General features: G+C 33.9%; 2 protein-coding genes and 1 pseudogene across 2 annotated transcripts; 1 reads left to right on the top strand and 2 right to left on the bottom strand.

The window, feature by feature from the left end:
- Positions 1–8,405: 8,405 nt before the first annotated feature.
- LOC133184045 (uncharacterized protein KIAA1958 homolog) lies at positions 8,406–9,911 on the bottom strand. Its single transcript, XM_061318915.1, has one exon. The coding sequence runs from the start codon at positions 9,909–9,911 to the stop codon at positions 8,406–8,408; it is 1,506 nt and encodes a 501-aa protein (XP_061174899.1).
- Positions 9,912–10,792: 881 nt separating this feature from the next.
- LOC133184044 (uncharacterized) lies at positions 10,793–12,277 on the top strand. The gene has a single exon (XM_061318914.1). The coding sequence runs from the start codon at positions 10,793–10,795 to the stop codon at positions 12,275–12,277; it is 1,485 nt and encodes a 494-aa protein (XP_061174898.1).
- Positions 12,278–17,917: 5,640 nt separating this feature from the next.
- Positions 17,918–18,550, bottom strand: LOC133184043 (protein IMPACT-like; annotated as a pseudogene).
- Positions 18,551–18,879: the final 329 nt, after the last annotated feature.

Raw genomic sequence — 18,879 nt, 5'->3', positions numbered from 1 at the left:
TTATAACTCAAAAACGGTAAATATTTCGAAATGGCTGTCGTTAAAAAAGTTGTTCTTTAACATCTTATTGATTTCATGAAAATGTTATTTTGTTCGAGTCTTGTGTTTTAAATGCGCCAGAAGCTTGACCCATTTACAGGTAACTGTTTTCATTCAGCAAGTAAACGAGAGCTCTTCATGCGTGTAACTAAAATAAACTTATTATAAATAATAAATCTGGCTACATTAGATGCTAATATTCTTTAGAATAAGGTTCTTGAAGTGTTTTGTGCTTTATTTCCAAGTTATTTTTTGACAACTTTTCGTTTTATTTCATTTTTTTCAAAGTCGAATAAACCAGTCTACTAAAAACAGGGGAAAAAAGATAACCTTTTCTTCTTATCATATAAAAATAAACAATATACTGAGAAAATAAAACATAACTTTGAAGCATAGACTATTTACAGCCATTAAGTGTGCGCCTTTTACATTCACCTTGTGTGTTTGCAATTATGTAACACCTCCCTCGATAGCGCGTAGCAAAGGAGGTCACCGGGGATCGATCGGCGTGTGTGATCCAGCGACCTAGTCATATAAAAAACAAATCATAGAATGGCCATTCCAAATTCATTTTGTAAACTAAGTCATGAGTGGATAAATATGTTGAATTTTTCAGATTATTTCATAATATCTTTGATAAAATCGCTAATGTATTTTATTTAATATTTTATTCGCTGAATTACAGGAAAGTTGCATAGTTATTTTTATAAACAATTTATTTCTCGATATCGAGTTAATTGTCTGTTTTATTCATAATAAAATTCAAAATATGTAACCTTAATTAATTCCTACTAGTAATGGAACTTTTGAAACTTAAATGTACATGTATGTAATCTAATATATGTTCTTTTGTCGACGCCCTTAAAATGTACAACTGTATATATACAAAGCGCCCCAAATATATGCATATCGAGCGTATGGAAATACAAAATCCCACATTCACACGCGCCTCCAAAATATGTAGAATGAGACATACATGTGTAACTGTATTTGAATATTACAAATTTATTAGACACCTAACCTTGAACAAATTATTTTTTTCTACTAAACTTGTTATTGTATGCGAACAAAATGAAAAACATGTAATTATTTATAGGTTCCCATTATTTTTTCTGAAAATCAGAACACATTTATCAGCTCTCTTAAGGTTTTACGGATACATACAATGTACACGCATGCAAGTACAGAACATGCACGTTTTATAAGTGCATATGCAAGAGCGCCCCAAATATATGCATATCGAGCGTTTGAAATTCAGAAAAATTCTAAATCCCAAGTCTTTTTTTCCCATTATCTTTTCAATAAAGTATCAGTTAAACTGAAATGATTTTATTGATTTACAGCATATATTAAAGTCAATTATAGGTCCGCTGAGTTGATCATGAGTTGTTTTCATAACGGGTAGTCCTTCTGGCCAGTCATCGTCACGGTTTGTAACATCGTAATTACACAGGTAAATACTAAGATGTTCCATAAGAAATGAATTACCGGGAGATGTCTCGTTTTCTCTGATCATATATTAATTGACAGCGTTTATGAACAGCTGTTAAATCACAGGCCTTTGTAAACCGGTAAATCACAAAAAAGAAAAATCCGAGACAAAAAACAGAAAATATAAATGTCTCTGGAAATAACATTGCCTTTAGATAACTAAAATAAATTAATGTCCGCCGATTTTTGAATTAATCTGAACATTCATTGATGTGTACCTGTACAAGCAGTGTGTATATTTTTATGAAGCCTTCGTCCAAACGAACAATATCATAAATCTTGAATGAATTAACTAACCCCTCAGTACACACACATTCGCCTACACCTGAAGTGTAATCAAAATCGGATCTTTTTTACGGCCCGAAATTCTGATAGTCGCAGTATTTCTAATCTGATTGACTAATACATGTACAGTACATGCAACGCGGATCCCGTATTTCCCGCGCCCCGTCGCGGTATAAACACAACGCTGGATTTGGCCAGGTGAGACTGGTAAACCGCGTTCCCTCCGCGGGAAATTCATCACCTACCTGTCCCCGCCGCGGTTAAATCATCGATCAACTAGTATCGTAAACAAACGGGAGTTATCTCCCCGAACAGGAATTTTGCGAAATTCCCTCTTAAAAAAAACAAATTAAAATCCCGCAGTGTATGTATATTTATGAAAGTATTTTCTTGTATTTCGCAAAAGGTGAAAATAATGAATGAACAAAAAAAAATGTAAAGCAGAATATATTTAATCGTTTTTTTTTTAAATTTTATTTATTATTATTAATTTTGTTAAGTTATATATCAATACTAAAGCGACATCTTTTTTAAAATAGTATCAAGAAAACTATTTATAAGCTGAGTCATTTGAGAGTTTAACGTGACAAATTTTAATGTCGGAAATATAAGTTCTAATAACTTCTCTTTTCAAATTATATGCGAACTGCAATGTTACATACACGTGCTAAACAATAGTCAGTGCGAGTTCCGATTAACAGTTTTCAGCATTCCTATGAGGAAGAAAATATATGTATATACTGTTCATGTTTTTTTTTTTTTACCAAATTTAGAACAATATAATTCATTTAAATAATTTCACTTTACTGTATTAATGTGCAAGCATTTCCCTGAAATTGTCGAATGACCGGAAAGCTGTAACATTCGATGGTGAGCGTTTGCATTGAGTAGGCGCGTGAACGTTATAAAAGATATCAATAAAATATAACAATTTTTTTCCCTCGATATTTACTTCTTTTGTAAACAGTGGTTTTTAATTTAAACATTTCTCCAATTACAGAAGATGGAATGTGCATGGTGATGAACTTCACAAAACAATTAAAACGGGGGGGGGGGGGGTATATCACTAAAACTTATTATTCTCAATAATACTCAAGAAAAAAAATCAATGCCAAGTTTACTTGAATATATTCTGTTTCTTTGTGTATTAAGTATTAGTCGCGATCATTTTCTGTGTATAGGGATTAGCAGAGCAAGAGCAGGAAACGGCATGCCCTAGGGGTTTCACACCTGTCCTAGAGTACCTGTGGTAAATTTCTCTGCATGTGCAAGGCGTTGTCTAGCCATACAACACACGAGTCCCTTCAACGTTTCATTATTTCATTATTTCTTCATTTTCAAATGTAACTACAACCATGAAAGTTACGCGAGTCAATATATATATTTTTTTTACCCTGAGTGTATGTTAAAAGGAAAAAGATCAATCATACTTTTAAAACAAATTAATAGAGTTTAAATGAAATAAAATAGATCAAATCAAATTATGTTTTATTACTTTTTTTTAAATGCCGACGGGCTTGGTATTTATGTTTCTGTTTAATATATATGTACATGTACATGTGCATATATTATGCAAGTAGAATGTAAAATAAAAAAAAAACGTACAGAATGTTACGGCACGTGCAACGTTTTTCCTTCGGTCAGTTTATTGATTTATCGAGTCCATCGATTAAAACAAAATATTCATGATAGAATTTCAATGCAATGAATTGCTTCTGGATTATTTTTTTCAAGTTTCAATATGTCGTTTCTGTGAACAGATAATATACTGTAGCCGATTTATCAGTTTATTGTCCAGTTGTGGACTTTGACTAATTCTACGATCAAGTTTCTGAAAAACACCGAAATAGTGACAGCTACAGACACTCTTTAAGGTCTTCCGTTTAAATAGCACGATTAAAGACAAAAAATATCTACCGAAACAAGATCATCGTCGCAAGAAACGGGTTTTGTGTCCATTCTATTTCTACAAACCCGTGGCTGCCTCCTACCAAATTCTCTCGTTCTCGCGACTGAATCATTGAATATTTATTAAGTGACGCCAGATTTACCCTGACCAATGAAATCACTCTGTAGCAATTTTTGGTACGCTTAAATGGCGGTGCCCATAATGAAATCATGTTTGCAAAGCGTGGCAGATTTATTGAAAAAAAAAAATACGATAGATCCTGAAGAACAGACGTGAGTAACGTATATTCTAAAATACTTACAAGGTTTTACATTAAAATACAGGGTTTCGAATGTAGACGTTGTGTGAGAACGCTGAATAGCGTTACTCGTTAAGAAAGGAAATTCGAACCGAAGTTGATGTACAGCTCGTGGTTATGGTTACATCCAAATACAAGATAGACTGATCATTTTCATTGGTTCTGACTTGAAGCGTCAGATGTTATTCCATTGGTTGAATGTATGTTATTAACATTCATGAGAACGAGAGAAATTTGAAGGAGGCAGCCACGGGTTTGTGGAAATAGAATGGACACAAAACCCGTGGCTTGCGACGATGAAACAAGATATAATAACATATTTTGGTGACATGTGGTAGGTACATGTATATGATATTTTAGGCCTGATATCCAAGAGGGGTCCAGTGTTAACAAATGGCAGTGACTTACCTTCTCTATTTCATAATACCGCGGGTATGATTTTTTAATAAAACGTTAATTCTACGTTATTTTTATGGATTTTTCATATGGAGTACATTGTAAATGTGTACTAGAAGATTAATTTATGGAAAAAGACGAATAAAAATATTCTTGGACCCCGGGGTGTATATTGGGGGGGGGGGGTCCTGTCCACAAGCACCTGTGCAGCATTCAAGCTTAAAAGACCATTCAAACAATACAAATCAGGAACAGTGCAAATCTTTTGAAATCAGAGGTAGAATCAAGTGCCATGGATCTGTCATGTTGTAAATTTTGAACTTACCGGTTGTCAGTATTTACTGCCACCCGGTAAATTCAAAATTTATAGCATGAGAGATCCTTTTCACGCTAGCACTTACCCCGACACGAGACCTTATACGGTCTCATCTTAAGGACCGATCTCCACGTTTTACTACTTATCCAAACTGGGCATAAAACATTCTCAATGAATTTTTTAATCATTATGTTGAACCTAACAAATTATTCCGACTCGCTGTATGATCTGAAAAACATGGCTGAACTTATCCATTCAGAAACTCACAGACTGGGATTGCTTTTAACCAGTGTGTGTTATGGCCTTGATGCAAGGTCATTTGGTCGAGTCAAGGTCACTGACAGAGAAACTGTAATTTCGCTACCGTATTTGTACTAGTGAAACATTGCTGGTATCATGCAGAGTGTGACATGGCCTTGACTCAAGTTCAAGGTCACTAAGGATAAGATGTTTTGACTGTATGTATGGACTAAAAGAACATGACGTGTCACTGTGAACTTTTCAAGTCGGTAACACACAGATTGGGTTTTATGATGAGAGTGTGTCATGGTTTGACGCAAGGCATTTGGAATGTTCAAGGTCACGTACATTCCTTTACAGTTTTTCCTAGCGAAATATTGTAAGTTGCTTCCCCTTACAAGATTGCTTACATGTATAACTTTAGAATGTGGCATGACCTTGACTCAAGGTCACTTCTTCCTTCCGCAGCTCCAACGGAAGACCTATTCGTTGCTTTGCAACGAGCTCGCTCTAGTTCTAACTATTCTTATAGACTAGTGTTGTCAACGAGTACCCGGTTAACCGTCGAACTATGCGAGTATCGGTTAGTAAAACTGCAATTCGGTTACTCGGATAAAGTACATTTTACGTAGTAAATGCGTAGAAAATAAATGTTATATTGTTCATAAATATATACTTACACATTTCCCTAATTTTGTTTACCGTTAGATTTTGATCTAGTGGTTCACAAATAGGATGGGTTTTTTTTTAAATTAGTTTTCACAGTTTATGTAATTGATACCCTTGATTGCCAGGGTTTTTACAAGGTTTGAAGACTTGAGTTATAATTACCTCATTTAGACCATTTAGAACATAATTTTACAACATATAAAGCTTGAAAGTATTTTAAAAGAACAGCAGATTCGAAATCTGTAAAATGTAAATTATTTGAAATGGATTTATCCTATACATGTGGGACTACAAATATATAAAATCAATTAAGATTAAAACATTATTCGGAAGTCAGCGAATCACAAATCAACCTGTAATGACGGGGTATGTTGATTCTTGATCGCGAAGTATATCAGGGGCTAAAATGGAAAACGTAACGAGAGCCGTTGGTGATTGACGACTATATATCTATTTGTCCTCTTTGTGTGTCTAAATTATTTTCTAAAACAGAAAACAAACGGCCCTTTTCAAGTTACATCCAAAATCAAAATTCTTTAAGATATTGCGTGTTTGTTTGAGTTTGTAATTGTAAATAAAGTTCATATACAGTATATTTATGTTACTTGTTACAGGGTCTCTGTCCTTCGCAAGACTCCATGTAACACTTGTGGGTTTGACATTGAGCTAACACCTAACGTGCTCCTCCAGTGTACTCGCGGAGTTGAGATTCAAGGTGTATAGGTATATTCAGATTCAGCCAGTGACACCCCTGAGTACATTAACTTCTGTGTGGTATAAACATCGCTTCTTCCCCAAATGTCTTTGTTTCCAGGAATATGGAAATCACAGCATTGGGCTTTATGTTCCTTGTATCCATCCGTAAATCCTTTCACATGTTTTTCTCTTGTGGTGGGGCTTATGTCAACTTCACCCGTCAACTCATCTATGCTGTCGTCATTAGTCTTTTGCCTTAAGTCTACGCAGAATGAGTTACAAGAGAAGGCTTACTAACATTAAATGTGCTTCGCATAGACTTTAACTTTTCCAAAGTCCAAAGTATCTCTTAATTGTCGATTTCTTCAAGGTCCGCCCAGAGTTCTGATTCATGATCACTCATCATTTTTTTTATATACTAGGTTATCTAACAAAAACACTCGGTACTCAACTATGATAAATCTTACTGTGGTGCATGTATCTATTACATTGCACACAGAACTCGGTACCTTGTATTTGAACAAAAATACTATCTGCTTTCAATAGAATCTGGTTCACACAGTTAAATCAAATTTATTCATTAAATTCTAACAATTTTTTTTACCCTATCCCTTGACTAGCTGCCACCAAAATGTAACGTGTAACTAACGGGTTCTTTTTTAAGGGATACAAGGTCTTAATTCAGACAAGTATAAATGTAATTTTCGTCTGGCTTTACTTGAGCTAACAATTAATACATGTAATCAATATTATATACAACGATGATTATTTATTATTATTCATAGAGTTACTTGTCCTTGGTTCTTTTCTTTATACAGTGGGATGCAAGCAGAAATTCTTCGTTAGCGAGTACTATAAATTATAATAATTATATGACTGGCTCCCTGCATCTAGCCTTAATTCTCTTTCACCTTTTTAATACTTCGGTACCAATGTTACCTTCTCTCTTCCAATTTACTTCATGTTTCTTCTACGGGTTTCAGAATGATTCACTCTGCCAATGCAGTCTTTTATATAGCCAAGGGCTATACGTATACAAACAGGGGTAAAAAAAAAGATCTCAAACTATTCCATTAGTCCGAGTCATATCAGTGTTTTAAATAGACCCATGGTATCATTCTTTACCCATTACAATATTTGGCATACTTGAGTCTCATAAAACTGCTTGTTAAAAAAGTGTTAAAAAAAAAAACATTTGAGTGTACAATTTATTGAATAATCTAAATTTACAAACAATGCCTTTTGAATTCCTTTGAAGATTTTAAATTTTAAATACAGGTTGAACAATAAGTTAAATCTTGATGAAGAAATGCGCTGATAAGTGGGACCTAGGTAGTCTATAGTCCTTTTCTGGAAGCCTTTGTTCTTCATTAATTCTGAATGGTATGGTATTTTATTTTAATTATTAACATTTTCTCTCACCACAAGTTTGCTGGAAAATACCAATACATCCACCGCCACAAACATTTCTCTAAAAGTGTCCTAGTCTAACGATGATTTTTCACAAGGTATGTAGGCAGTCGCCAGTGTCAACGTCATAATAAATATAAAATACATGGTTACTGTCTTGAAATATAAGCGATATTTGGGCGAGGGTAAGAAAACGTGATAGAGGGCGAGGCTTGCCGAGCCCTCTATCACGTTTTCGACCCGAGCCCAAATATCGCTTATATTTCAAGACAGTTATCACGTATTTTGTTTATCCTGCAACTTTTTTCAAATAATAAATTGGTAAAAAAGTAAAATTCAAAGTATTTTGCGTGTTCGTTATATTATTGCGCTGAGCTCGCATCACCGCTAGGTTGAAGCGTGAAACATTTATCCTTCCGCATAATAACGTAAGTCTACACAGATTGTAAAAAATGTAGATCTAGTAAAACAAAGCACAAAGATAAAATTGATGATTGACTAAGATATCTATTAAATAAAATATCATCAAAATTTTACTTGAATTAGCAATAATCGACGAATGTAATTTTGAAGTAGATTGTAAACAAATGACGTAAATTTGTAACAGTGTCAAAACCGCATGAAAACAAAGTGGCGAAAGTTAAATTATTGTGAATTTATGATTGATGTCCAGTGTAAATGTTTAAATTCTGGATGTGAAGTGTCGCCCCAAAGAACATGGAATTCATCTGGCTGAATGAAGAGGCTTCCGACACTTGTAGATCTAAATTGAAATTTTCAGTTGCATTGTTTTGTATAAATTGTGGATTACTCGTACATGTAGGATTAGGCCTGGGATCAACTGAAGTGCTGCTCAAAATGTGTGAGTATTTTCTCTGTTGATTTTCGGTAATAGAGCTGTAGTTTAAGACAGATTGTACATTTTTATGTCCACTTATTTGCATTATATCTGTCGGTGGGACATTCTCATCACGGAGCTTTTGAATAAGATGCTTTCTCGCGCTGTGGTTTGTTAGTTTTTTCCCTGTAAAGTTGGCTTTAACAGCCATTTCTTTCATGAAGGATGCGAGCTTTTTCTCCCCAACTTTTTGTTTTAAATACCATTTATTACTTCTGGGGTCGTCTAGAGGAATAGTGCGTTTTGAAAGATAGAAAGGGTCTTCATCCGAAGAAAATCCAAGAGGTCTTTTGGCCGAGTACAGTTTGTAAGATTGAACAGGATCTCTTATATCCCCAGAAGAAAACATTTTGGGTTTGACCTGGCGTATGTCAACAATATTGTCGCCTGTTCGTGTTTTGGTTTGCCTTTCATTATACTCTAAATATTCTGTCCCATCTGATGATACTTTGAGTTTAATATCCCCCCAGCGTAAATTATAGTGTTCGGTCACTCCTCGTAGTCCGAAATGAATAGAGTTGTTGAACCAGAGAGTATACATGAGGGACTCGGGGGTTTCATTACCAAGGATTTTCTTTTCATATAATATGTTTATTTCTTCGTCTGAAATTGCCTCAGCTTTGCTTGGTTTATTGCCTTTGCCTTGTTTTTTCAGATTTTTTTGTTTTGCTTTTAGGGCGTCGCGAGTCAAACGAAAGGAATCGTCTTGACTATCCATGATTTTATGCCCATATTTTTGTCGTCCTAGTTTTCTGTCCAAACTACTTATTATAGATCTGAGAGAACTTGGTTCGTATTCTTGACCGTCAGTTTTTCTTACTGACAACACAAACATTGCTAAAAGCTGATCCAATTCGTCACACGGAATTTCATTCAAATCGCGGTTTTCATTTTTCATTTTGAGGAATTTTCTGACAAGATTCACATCTTTTAGAGTTTTCTTAATTGTGTTTGAGTTTTCTTGATTAGTTATGAAAGTTTCAACATCGTTAAATTTCAAATCAATAAACTGAGGGTCATTGTTGACTCGGACTTCAGTTTGTACGGTAGGCCTTGCTGATTCTGAAATTTCTGCAGACGGATTTTGTTCCAAGTCATTCAAAATATCAGATAAATTTTCATCGAAAGAAATATCAAGGATGGGAATTAATTCGGGTGATACAGGAGGGGCCAAACCTTCGTCATGCGTGTCGCTTAAAGTGTTTTGATCCACCTCTTCATCATTGCTTACGTCAAACTGGAGGTCAAAGGCGTCAGCGTCCATTTTGTCGCTAAGTAAACAAAGTAGTCCGGCATTGAAAGGTCAATAGGTCAGCACGAGGCTTTATTAGGGCATTGACCGAATAAAGCTTTGGTTTATTAGGTTACCTTTATTAGGTCAATGCAAGGGGTAGTTGCAGGATAAATATACATAACAGAAATCGTAGATACAACATATTACACATTGAAAAATAAACTTTTGTATATGTAAAGAATGCCAAAAAAATCAAAAAAGAAATTGTATTGTGACCTTTATTCAAAATGATATCAGAAGCAAAGGATTTAACAGTTACCAGAAGATACACTAGAATAATGCTGTTTAAAAAAAAAAAAAATGTATAGTAGGCCATCTCCAGAAATCGAAACCCCACCACCCAATTGCTAACGCAATTTTCATTTTTGAAAAGTATCAGGTCATGCTTCTATGAAATTCAAAAATGAATTATGTAAACATTACTTAAATGAACCACTTAATTTCGAGAGTTGAACCAATCTACTTATGTACTGTGTAACGCTGACTACAGAGACATTTATGTCAACTGTGCCGTTGAAAATTCATTTGAATTAAATTTTAAATTCTAAAATTTAACTCCATTAAGTTATCCATTAGACATTTTCTAAACACATCACTATTTAAACTTATTTTTAGATTTTAAAAAAAAGCTAGTTGTGGCGTTAGGATAGTGTGTTATTTCCGATTCCACCTTTATTGTGTAGATGTTTTACTTATTTGATATTTTCCAGTTTCGATATACATCGGTTCTTATTTAAAAAAATGGAAAGGGGAGCTATCTTTGGTCGTTGATTATTTTTTAATGCATACTTATTCTAAGATGTATTTAACAAGATATTTTATGTCACATTTAGGTTATTGGTATATAGACAATGGCGGAGTTTTCTCCAAATTCTAGCAATAGTAGAAGTTTCGATTATCCCCAAGGACCTTCGAGATTAAGGCGTACATTCTCAACATCTAGTCCTTGTCGCTACTGTGGATCAGGGAATAATTGTGAAAATGATTGCAGTAGAACACGAATGAATGAATTAATTCAATTGATTCGGGAAGATATACTATTTGAAAGCCCAACTTACCCCATTCGATTGAAAATGTGCAAAGATAAAATTAGACAACTTCATTTAGAAATATTTGAAGATGCACAAATTTTAGAACCAAGCGAAACCTCATCGAGTTCATCATTCGAAAGTGTCTCAGGACATTTTCACGACACAAGTGACCAGACATCTGAAATTAGAAGACAGACTGATCTTTCTGATGATCCGAAAAATCGAAGACGTTTGTCACCTGTTAGGGAAAAAGAGGTAGGAAGGCATGCCCAAGGATTAGCTCAACATGAAAACCCAAGGCAGATTTATTACGAACACGAACGTCAACCACATTCCTACAAAAAATATCAGCAGCGTCACCAAGACGAAGATCTGCCTTACTATCAGACTGAAAACGAATATAAATCACGACGCATTATTAAAGAAACACAGCCATATTACTCTGAGATCTGGCATACGAATCCTGAGAGACGTGATACAACCTCCATGTCTGGGAAATACCAATATAACCTGGAAAAAAATGAATCGAATGATCTGCCAGTCTTGCTAAGACTTGGAAAATCCAAACCTATTAAGGATATGTGTGCAACAAAGGATTCAGTTTATATTTGTGATGGCTCAAATTTTTATACAGAACTAACAAATGGACTACAAAAAGAAATGCCGTTGGCTGCAAACGCAAATTTCATAGCCATGTCACCCAAAGCTGTATATTTCGCCAACTGTCAGATGAATACGGTAATGAAATTTGAAAATGGCGAAACCTCTCTTTTATATAGCTCACAGGAATGGGCACTTACTGGCTTGACAAATCGTGATAATAATATTTACATTTGTATGTATAATAAATGGAAAATGCAGGGAAGGATTGTCATGATTAGCAAAGAAGGAACCAAATTGGTAGAGGAAAAAGAAATTGAGTATGACAGACATGACAATAAAATTTTTGAGCACCCAAAATTCATAGCTCTGAACAGCAAAGATGAAATGTGTGTGTCAGATATATTTCGGAAGTGCGTGGTCGTTCTCAATAATAATGGTATAATTCGCCTGAAATATGCCGGACCATTTTCCGGAAAGACTGATGAATTTCAACCAGAAGGTCTTTCTTGCGATGATTTTGACAATCTCTATGTCGCAGACAATAATAACAACAGTATAGATATTGTCAATCCTTCTGGGCATTGGATGAGGTCGATAGTAAACATACCTTCACCAGTCTGTGTAACTGTCAATGACAAAAAAATATGCATCACAATGGATGAAGAATGTTATGTTGGCTGCATCCTTGTTTATCCGATATAATTTTATATGAAATACTAGTGCCTCGTGTAATAAATTTATTATAATGAGGACATCTAGACTGGCATAACTTTTAAGCTTAGGGTATTTATATTATATTATTAGTTATAAGATCATAGAATATATTCACGTTTCAATTTAGACTGGATTTTAGAATCATTTTAATTCGTGGGAGTAAATGTTTTGGGCAACCAAAATTTTACCTCTTCGGCGTTATTTAGAGAATTACATATTTATACAAAAGATTTATTGAAGCGTTAAGTTGACTGGCGAAAATAATTTGGGATGTAAATTCGAGGGTAAGTGTGTCCCACCAAGTACCTGACCACTGATCCACCACGAATTATGATGATTCTACAGTATCCTCAATAAGCGTTCAAACAAAGATATGTTTTCTTCGTGTAAACTATCTAACGAGAAAAAGTCAATGAAACTAGTATTATACTGAAACGCAAAAGAAACGCAACAAGCATTAATCTACAAATATTTGAATTTTTTATCTAATGATTTTCAAAAATGAATACAGTAATGTAAAACTCGATTTAAAAACATCAAAGATTTGATAAAAATGTTAAATGATTATCTTTTAACTTCAGAAAGTAACACATAAATGTTAAAACACCCCCCACCCCGGCCATTCAATTACAGCGTGCAAGACTGCCATGTGCAACAGTTGCAGCTTGATTTCTACGATGCAATAGGTTCATCAATCTCGAGATCTGAGCGGAAGAAATATTCCTTGCCATCTTTAAATGCCTGTTTTTCAGATGATGAGGTCGAATTTTCTCTAGCCAAGCGCAGTGAAGTAACCCTTGGACTTCCGGTCCATGGACTGTCATTTATGCTAGTGATACATAAGAGCCTGTTGAGGCGTGATGTGGTGTATATTTGCATCTGCAACTCTCCATCACCTTTATTTTGAGATTTCCCAGCTAGAGCAATAGAAATGCGCACTTAAGTCATTTTTAGGAAGCCTTGGCATCGCTTACGGAAAAGAAAGGAGAATTTATTTTTCGAAACATTGCTGCATTACTTATGAGGAACAGATACAAATCCTTAAAACCCAATATTATTGCCAAATGTTTTGTTAAACATGCAATTTTTGATTTCTGTTAAGCGGACTCAAACTTAACTTCCGGTAATGGTATGAAAATCATTCAACCGTTAAATTACCGATATTTACAAAGTTGAAGATCCTTACTTTTAAGATACAAAATTATATCTTATATATATAATATTTCCCCATAAATTAGGATGTTGCGTTTCTTTTGCGTTTCAGTATATATTTGTAGTATGTAACTGTAGTGATTGATAACATCATTTAAATTATATATTATTATAGATAATGAACTATCCTAGATGATACTATAATAATGTTCAAACAGAATCTGAAAATAAACTTTATATCTATGCTGTATGTTCTTTAGCTCATCTAAGCCAAATGTTCAAGTGAACTTTTCTGATAGAAATTGCCCGTTGACTGTCGTTATTGTCATCGTCGTTGTCGTAAACTTTTCACGTTTTCATCCTACTCTCCAGAACCACTGGGCCAATTTTAACCAATCTTGGCACAAAGTATCTTTGGGTAAAGGGAATTCAAGTTTGTTCAAGTGAAGGGCCACCCCCTCTTCCTAGGGGAGATAATTAAGAAATAGTGAAAAATTGGTGGTATCTTTTAAAAATCTTCTCTCAAGAACCACTTTGCAATAAAAGTTAAAACTTATATGAAACCTTCTTTACATAGACTTGATTCAAATTTATTCAAATCATTGACCTCCAGGGGTAAGCTGAGGCAACAATGGGGGATCAAAGTTTTACATAGGCAAACATGAGGAAAATCTTGGAAAATCTTCTTCTCAAGAATAGCAAAATCTTACTGAGTCATATTAATTTGGAAGCATCCTCAGGTTTTGTAGATTTAGGTTTGTTCAAATAATGACCCCAAGGGGTAGGTTAGGGCCAAATTGGGGGATCAAATTTTTACATAGACATAGATGGCAAAAAATCTTAAAAAGTTTTCTTTTCAAGAACAGTAAAGCCATGATAATTAGTCATATTATTATAGAAGCATCCTCAGGTGGTGTAGATTTAAGGTTGTTCATATTAGACTGGGTGGGTCCACAAGGGATTAAACTTTTGCGTAGGAATATTTAGGAAAAAATCTTGACTAAACAGTAAAGTTTTGTGAAGTCATTATGATATGAAAGCAAGTTTGTTCAACCTCAGGTAGTGTAGATTTAGGTTTGCTCAAATCATGAATCCTTGAGGTAGGGTTGGGCCACAATTGGGATCAAGGTTTTACATAGGAATACGTGCATATAGGAAAATTCTTTAAAGAATATTCATCTCAAGGACAGTTTAGCCATTATTAAACATATTTAAACAGAAGTATCCTTAGGTAGTGTAGATTCAAGTTTGTTCAAATGATGACCCCTGTGGGTAGGGTGGGTCCACAATTGGGGATCAACGTTTTACATGGGAAAAAATAGGGAAAAATTTTCTTCTCAAGAACGGCAAAGCAATGATATTCAGTCATATTATTATGGAAGCATCCTCAGGTAGTGTAGATTCAGATTTGTTCAAATCATGACCCCTGGGGATTGGATGGGGCCACCTAATGGGATGAAAGGCTTTTTCCCCCATAGATTTTATTTTTGCTTTCACATATACAGAATATACATATATTAATTAACAATCAGTACATACTTTCATTTCTGCTTCCTATTATTTTATATAACATATTTTCTTTGTAGTAAATATATGTTACATTAACAGTGAATATATTTCAAAATCAAACTGATATTATATGAAATGCTGTACATTTATATGAATTTTCACTGTGAAAGCTTTACATACAGGAATAAAAAAGAACGGAAAAAGGGGTGAAAGATGGTAAGTGGAAAAAAAAGTGTGGGGCAGTATTAAGTACATGTATTTAAACATACTTGTACATCTGTGTAAATAAATACATTATAATACATCACAAATAGTTTTCCAGTATTTTTCATATTTTGAAAATTTACATTTCTTAAAAGTAAAACTTTTTTCAACTAATATTCTATCTAGAATATATTTTTCTAGCATTGATATGCTTAGTTTAAGCACATTTTAAAACCTACAAACAAATTGTTTAACAGTAAATATTTACATATTTTGTAGTCTAAACATGCTTTTAGTGTTGATTTTGCCAAAAATAATATCCTTTCTATCAAGATTAATGGAGAAATGAAATCAATTTTTTTAAAACTACTCCTCAATATGACACCATGTTTTTCTTACACAAAAACACTTCAAAAATAAATGTTTAATCGTTTCAACATCTTGTTTACAAAAGGACATGCCATCTGATTCATTTAGTTTTAGTTTATAGAGGTATTCATTTGTTGCAATAATCCTGTGCAAAATCTGAAACTGCTTCTCCTGAAATTTTGCTTCTTGTGTAACTTTAAAAGGAAGTTCAAATATTTTGTTCAAGTCCATATCCCAAAAAAAATATTCTATTATTTTTCCATTTTTCTAGTGCCTTAATTGCTTCCTTTTTCTTCTTAATGAGTATACTGTACATATCTTTACAGCCTTTTGTGTTTTTATAAAAATATATAATGAATTGGGGATAAATGGTCCATTTTCTTCTCTTTGTTCAATATCTGTATTTTCAATATTTTTAGTACAGCTACTTTTAAACCTGCATATTCTACAAAATTTGTTTTTACATTTAGATTTGTGAGGTACTCAAGGCTTACATTTTCCTTCAGAGTCAAATAGATCTCTTACAAAAACAAACCTGTCTCAAAATAACTTTTCAAAAATAAAGATGAGTTGTTCATTTTAATTCTTGGATTAAACCATATATATGTTCATGAAGAATTTGCATACTATTTTGACTACCAGAGTCATTGATTTTTACCCAGTTAAGTAAAACCTCTTTCCAAACCTTGTTACTTATTTTATTACACATATTAACAGTCTAAACCTCTCTCCCATAGATATTCAATTTTCATTCCTAATTCTAATTCAAGAAGTTTTAGCCATTTTGTGTTTGAGTAAATCAGTCTTCGGATCCATGTTGATTTTAATGCACATAGAAACTCCATATATTCAATCATTTTCAACCCCCATTTCTATAACCTTTAATCACAACATTTTTCTTAACCTTATGAATTTTACTTCCCCATAAAAACTAGTAACGGTCTTTCTCAAATCCTTCTAGGAATTCCTTATAAGGGTTCGGAATAGTCAGTATCAAATAGTTCATCTTTGGTATATAATCAAGGATTTAATCACTGTTAATCTACCAGCTGGAGTAAGTTTTCTTAACTGCCATTGTTTTATTAACCGCTTTACTTCATTTAATTTTGAGGGGGTAATTCAGTTCAATCATTTCTTCTAAATTGATAGAAAAATTTATACTAAGAGGAACAAAAGTAGAATAATTTCAACATAGCTTTCATCTCGAGTGATGAAAAACTTCTTCAGATTTTTTTTAATTGCCAATCCAAACCATTTTAGTTTTCGTGAAATTAATTTTCAGACGAGATACAAGTGCAAAATAGTCAAGTTCTCTTAATATACCATCCATAGACTGTGGTGATCCATCAGATATAATTGAAGTATCATCAGCATATTGTGAAAGTTTATATTCTTCCCCATCAATTATAATTCCCTTTATGTCTTTATTATTTCGAATCAGAATCCCAAGAACTTCAGCACAAATTAGAAAAAGGTATGGGGAAATTGGGTCCCCCTGTCTACATCCCCTCTTAGGGAACAGTTAGTCAGAAGAAATTCCATTTTGTATGACACGATTAAATTCCATTATAAAAAGTTTGAATCGAATTTTTAGTTGACTTCCCAAAATTAAAAAAGTCTAATGTTTGGTATATAAACTACCATGATATAGTGTCAAAAGCTTTTTCAAAATCAATTAACATTAATAAGCCTGGAATCTGCTTTTGTTCCGTGTAATGCATTAAATCATAAACCAGTCTAATATTTTCACCTATGAATCTTCCCTTTAAAAAGCCTGTTTGGTCCTTATTTATTATTTTATTCAATACGGTTTTCAATCGTTCAGCAATACAGCCTGAGGCTATTTTATAAAATATTCAACAAACTGATTGGGCTAACCTTAAAAAAAGAATTGTTAAAATTATGGAAAAGTACTTTCAGTCGGGATGAAACCAATACACTCAATTCCTTTCCTGTTCGTTTTTTTTTCCAGTTTGTTATAGTTACCATGTTTGTTATATCTATTAACGGAATATGTCTGCAATGTAATTACAACAAATATTTATCCATACCATATTTTCATACCATACACTAGATTAAAATTGAAATTATGCACATAGATCCGCCCTGTGTTGAGTGATAAGGTAGAAAATTAATCAAAGCACGATCCATGCTGCACGATTTCTACACAGGAAATCAAGACTTTAAAAAAAAATCAAAAAATACGATGTATAAACTAGCAAATTCCGGAAAATATCAATCACGAACTTAAATAATTATATACATGCAGCATGAATATAACCCTATGAAAAACTACCAAAATAAATATTTTAGGCAATGCAAATTTACCATGAAAGTAAAAAAAAATGTACACAACTCTGAGTTACTATTAATATATATTTAACCCGTGACTGTTCATAATTTTGATTTTAGTGTCTGGACTGGCATATTTCTTGCTGCACTTAAACCAACTTCATTGATATGTGTGAAACGTCTGGGTCCGATTTTACTACCACACCACCGCGAGACGACCACCAGTGCGTTATTTATATCATTATCAGCGAGTGCTTTGAGTAACATTCTCCCGGCTCCGTGTTCGCCGTGATCTTCAGATCCCTCATGCATTGTTCCATCAATAGTGGAAAACCGGAATGCATATATATTGTGACTTGCACTGGCAGTGTTTTCTGTACGCATAACTTCCACAAGCGATCACCTGACCTGTTTATAGGAGTCTACTGGCGTTAAGTGGGCAGCAAACCGGTTTCCATTGTCTTCTGTGGTCTTCCCCGTACTGATTGCGATCTTCACCTCTTCTCCACTGATGATCTCATCGGCCATAGGTCGGCTACCAATTTTATCTCTATACACAGATTTGCTTTGTGTGAAAATGAGCTTTTGACCCTTCAACACGGTCTCTATGTTACGGTCTGCGTATTGTTTCTGTACATCATATAGGTGTTTCCTTTTTTCTCCGATTTCTTCCGGTTGATGTTGGGACACTCTTATTGGTGACTGCTTATCCTTAAGAATTTTGATGTGCCTCATTACAGTATCTTTGTGTGATTTGTTCGCAAATTGACCTAGGATATTTTCGTTGTTTATCGTACTCACCCATTCTGAACAATTTATAGATCTATAGGTTATCCACAGTCTACACAAAATATTTTTAATGCATTAATTTGTACTAGTATAATATACCTGCTTAAGTGATACACATCACATTTGTACTGCTGAATTGAATGAGCATCTGTTACTGTTCAATGTAAGCGTGAATTTTTATTTTCGCTTGTGACGTTACACTTGCTTGGGTTCTTCGTTTGTGACCTTGAAATGAAAGTAATAACTCAACCGTTTGTCCTATTGTCCGTGATATG

Source organism: Saccostrea echinata, unplaced genomic scaffold, assembly GCF_033153115.1.
Source record: "Saccostrea echinata isolate AGI-Se365-2 ecotype Australia unplaced genomic scaffold, CSIRO_AGI_Sech_v1 ptg000009l, whole genome shotgun sequence".
NCBI lineage: Eukaryota > Metazoa > Mollusca > Bivalvia > Ostreida > Ostreidae > Saccostrea > Saccostrea echinata.
Note: the sequence above shows the minus strand (reverse complement) of the source record. Positions and strands in the feature narration are given on the sequence as shown.

What these genes read in the sequence shown, in the direction of transcription:
- LOC133184045 (XM_061318915.1), bottom strand. Translation starts at nt 9,911, where the DNA reads ATGGACGCTGACGCCTTTGACCTCCAGTTTGACGTAAGCAATGATGAA.
- LOC133184044 (XM_061318914.1), top strand. Translation starts at nt 10,793, where the DNA reads ATGGCGGAGTTTTCTCCAAATTCTAGCAATAGTAGAAGTTTCGATTAT.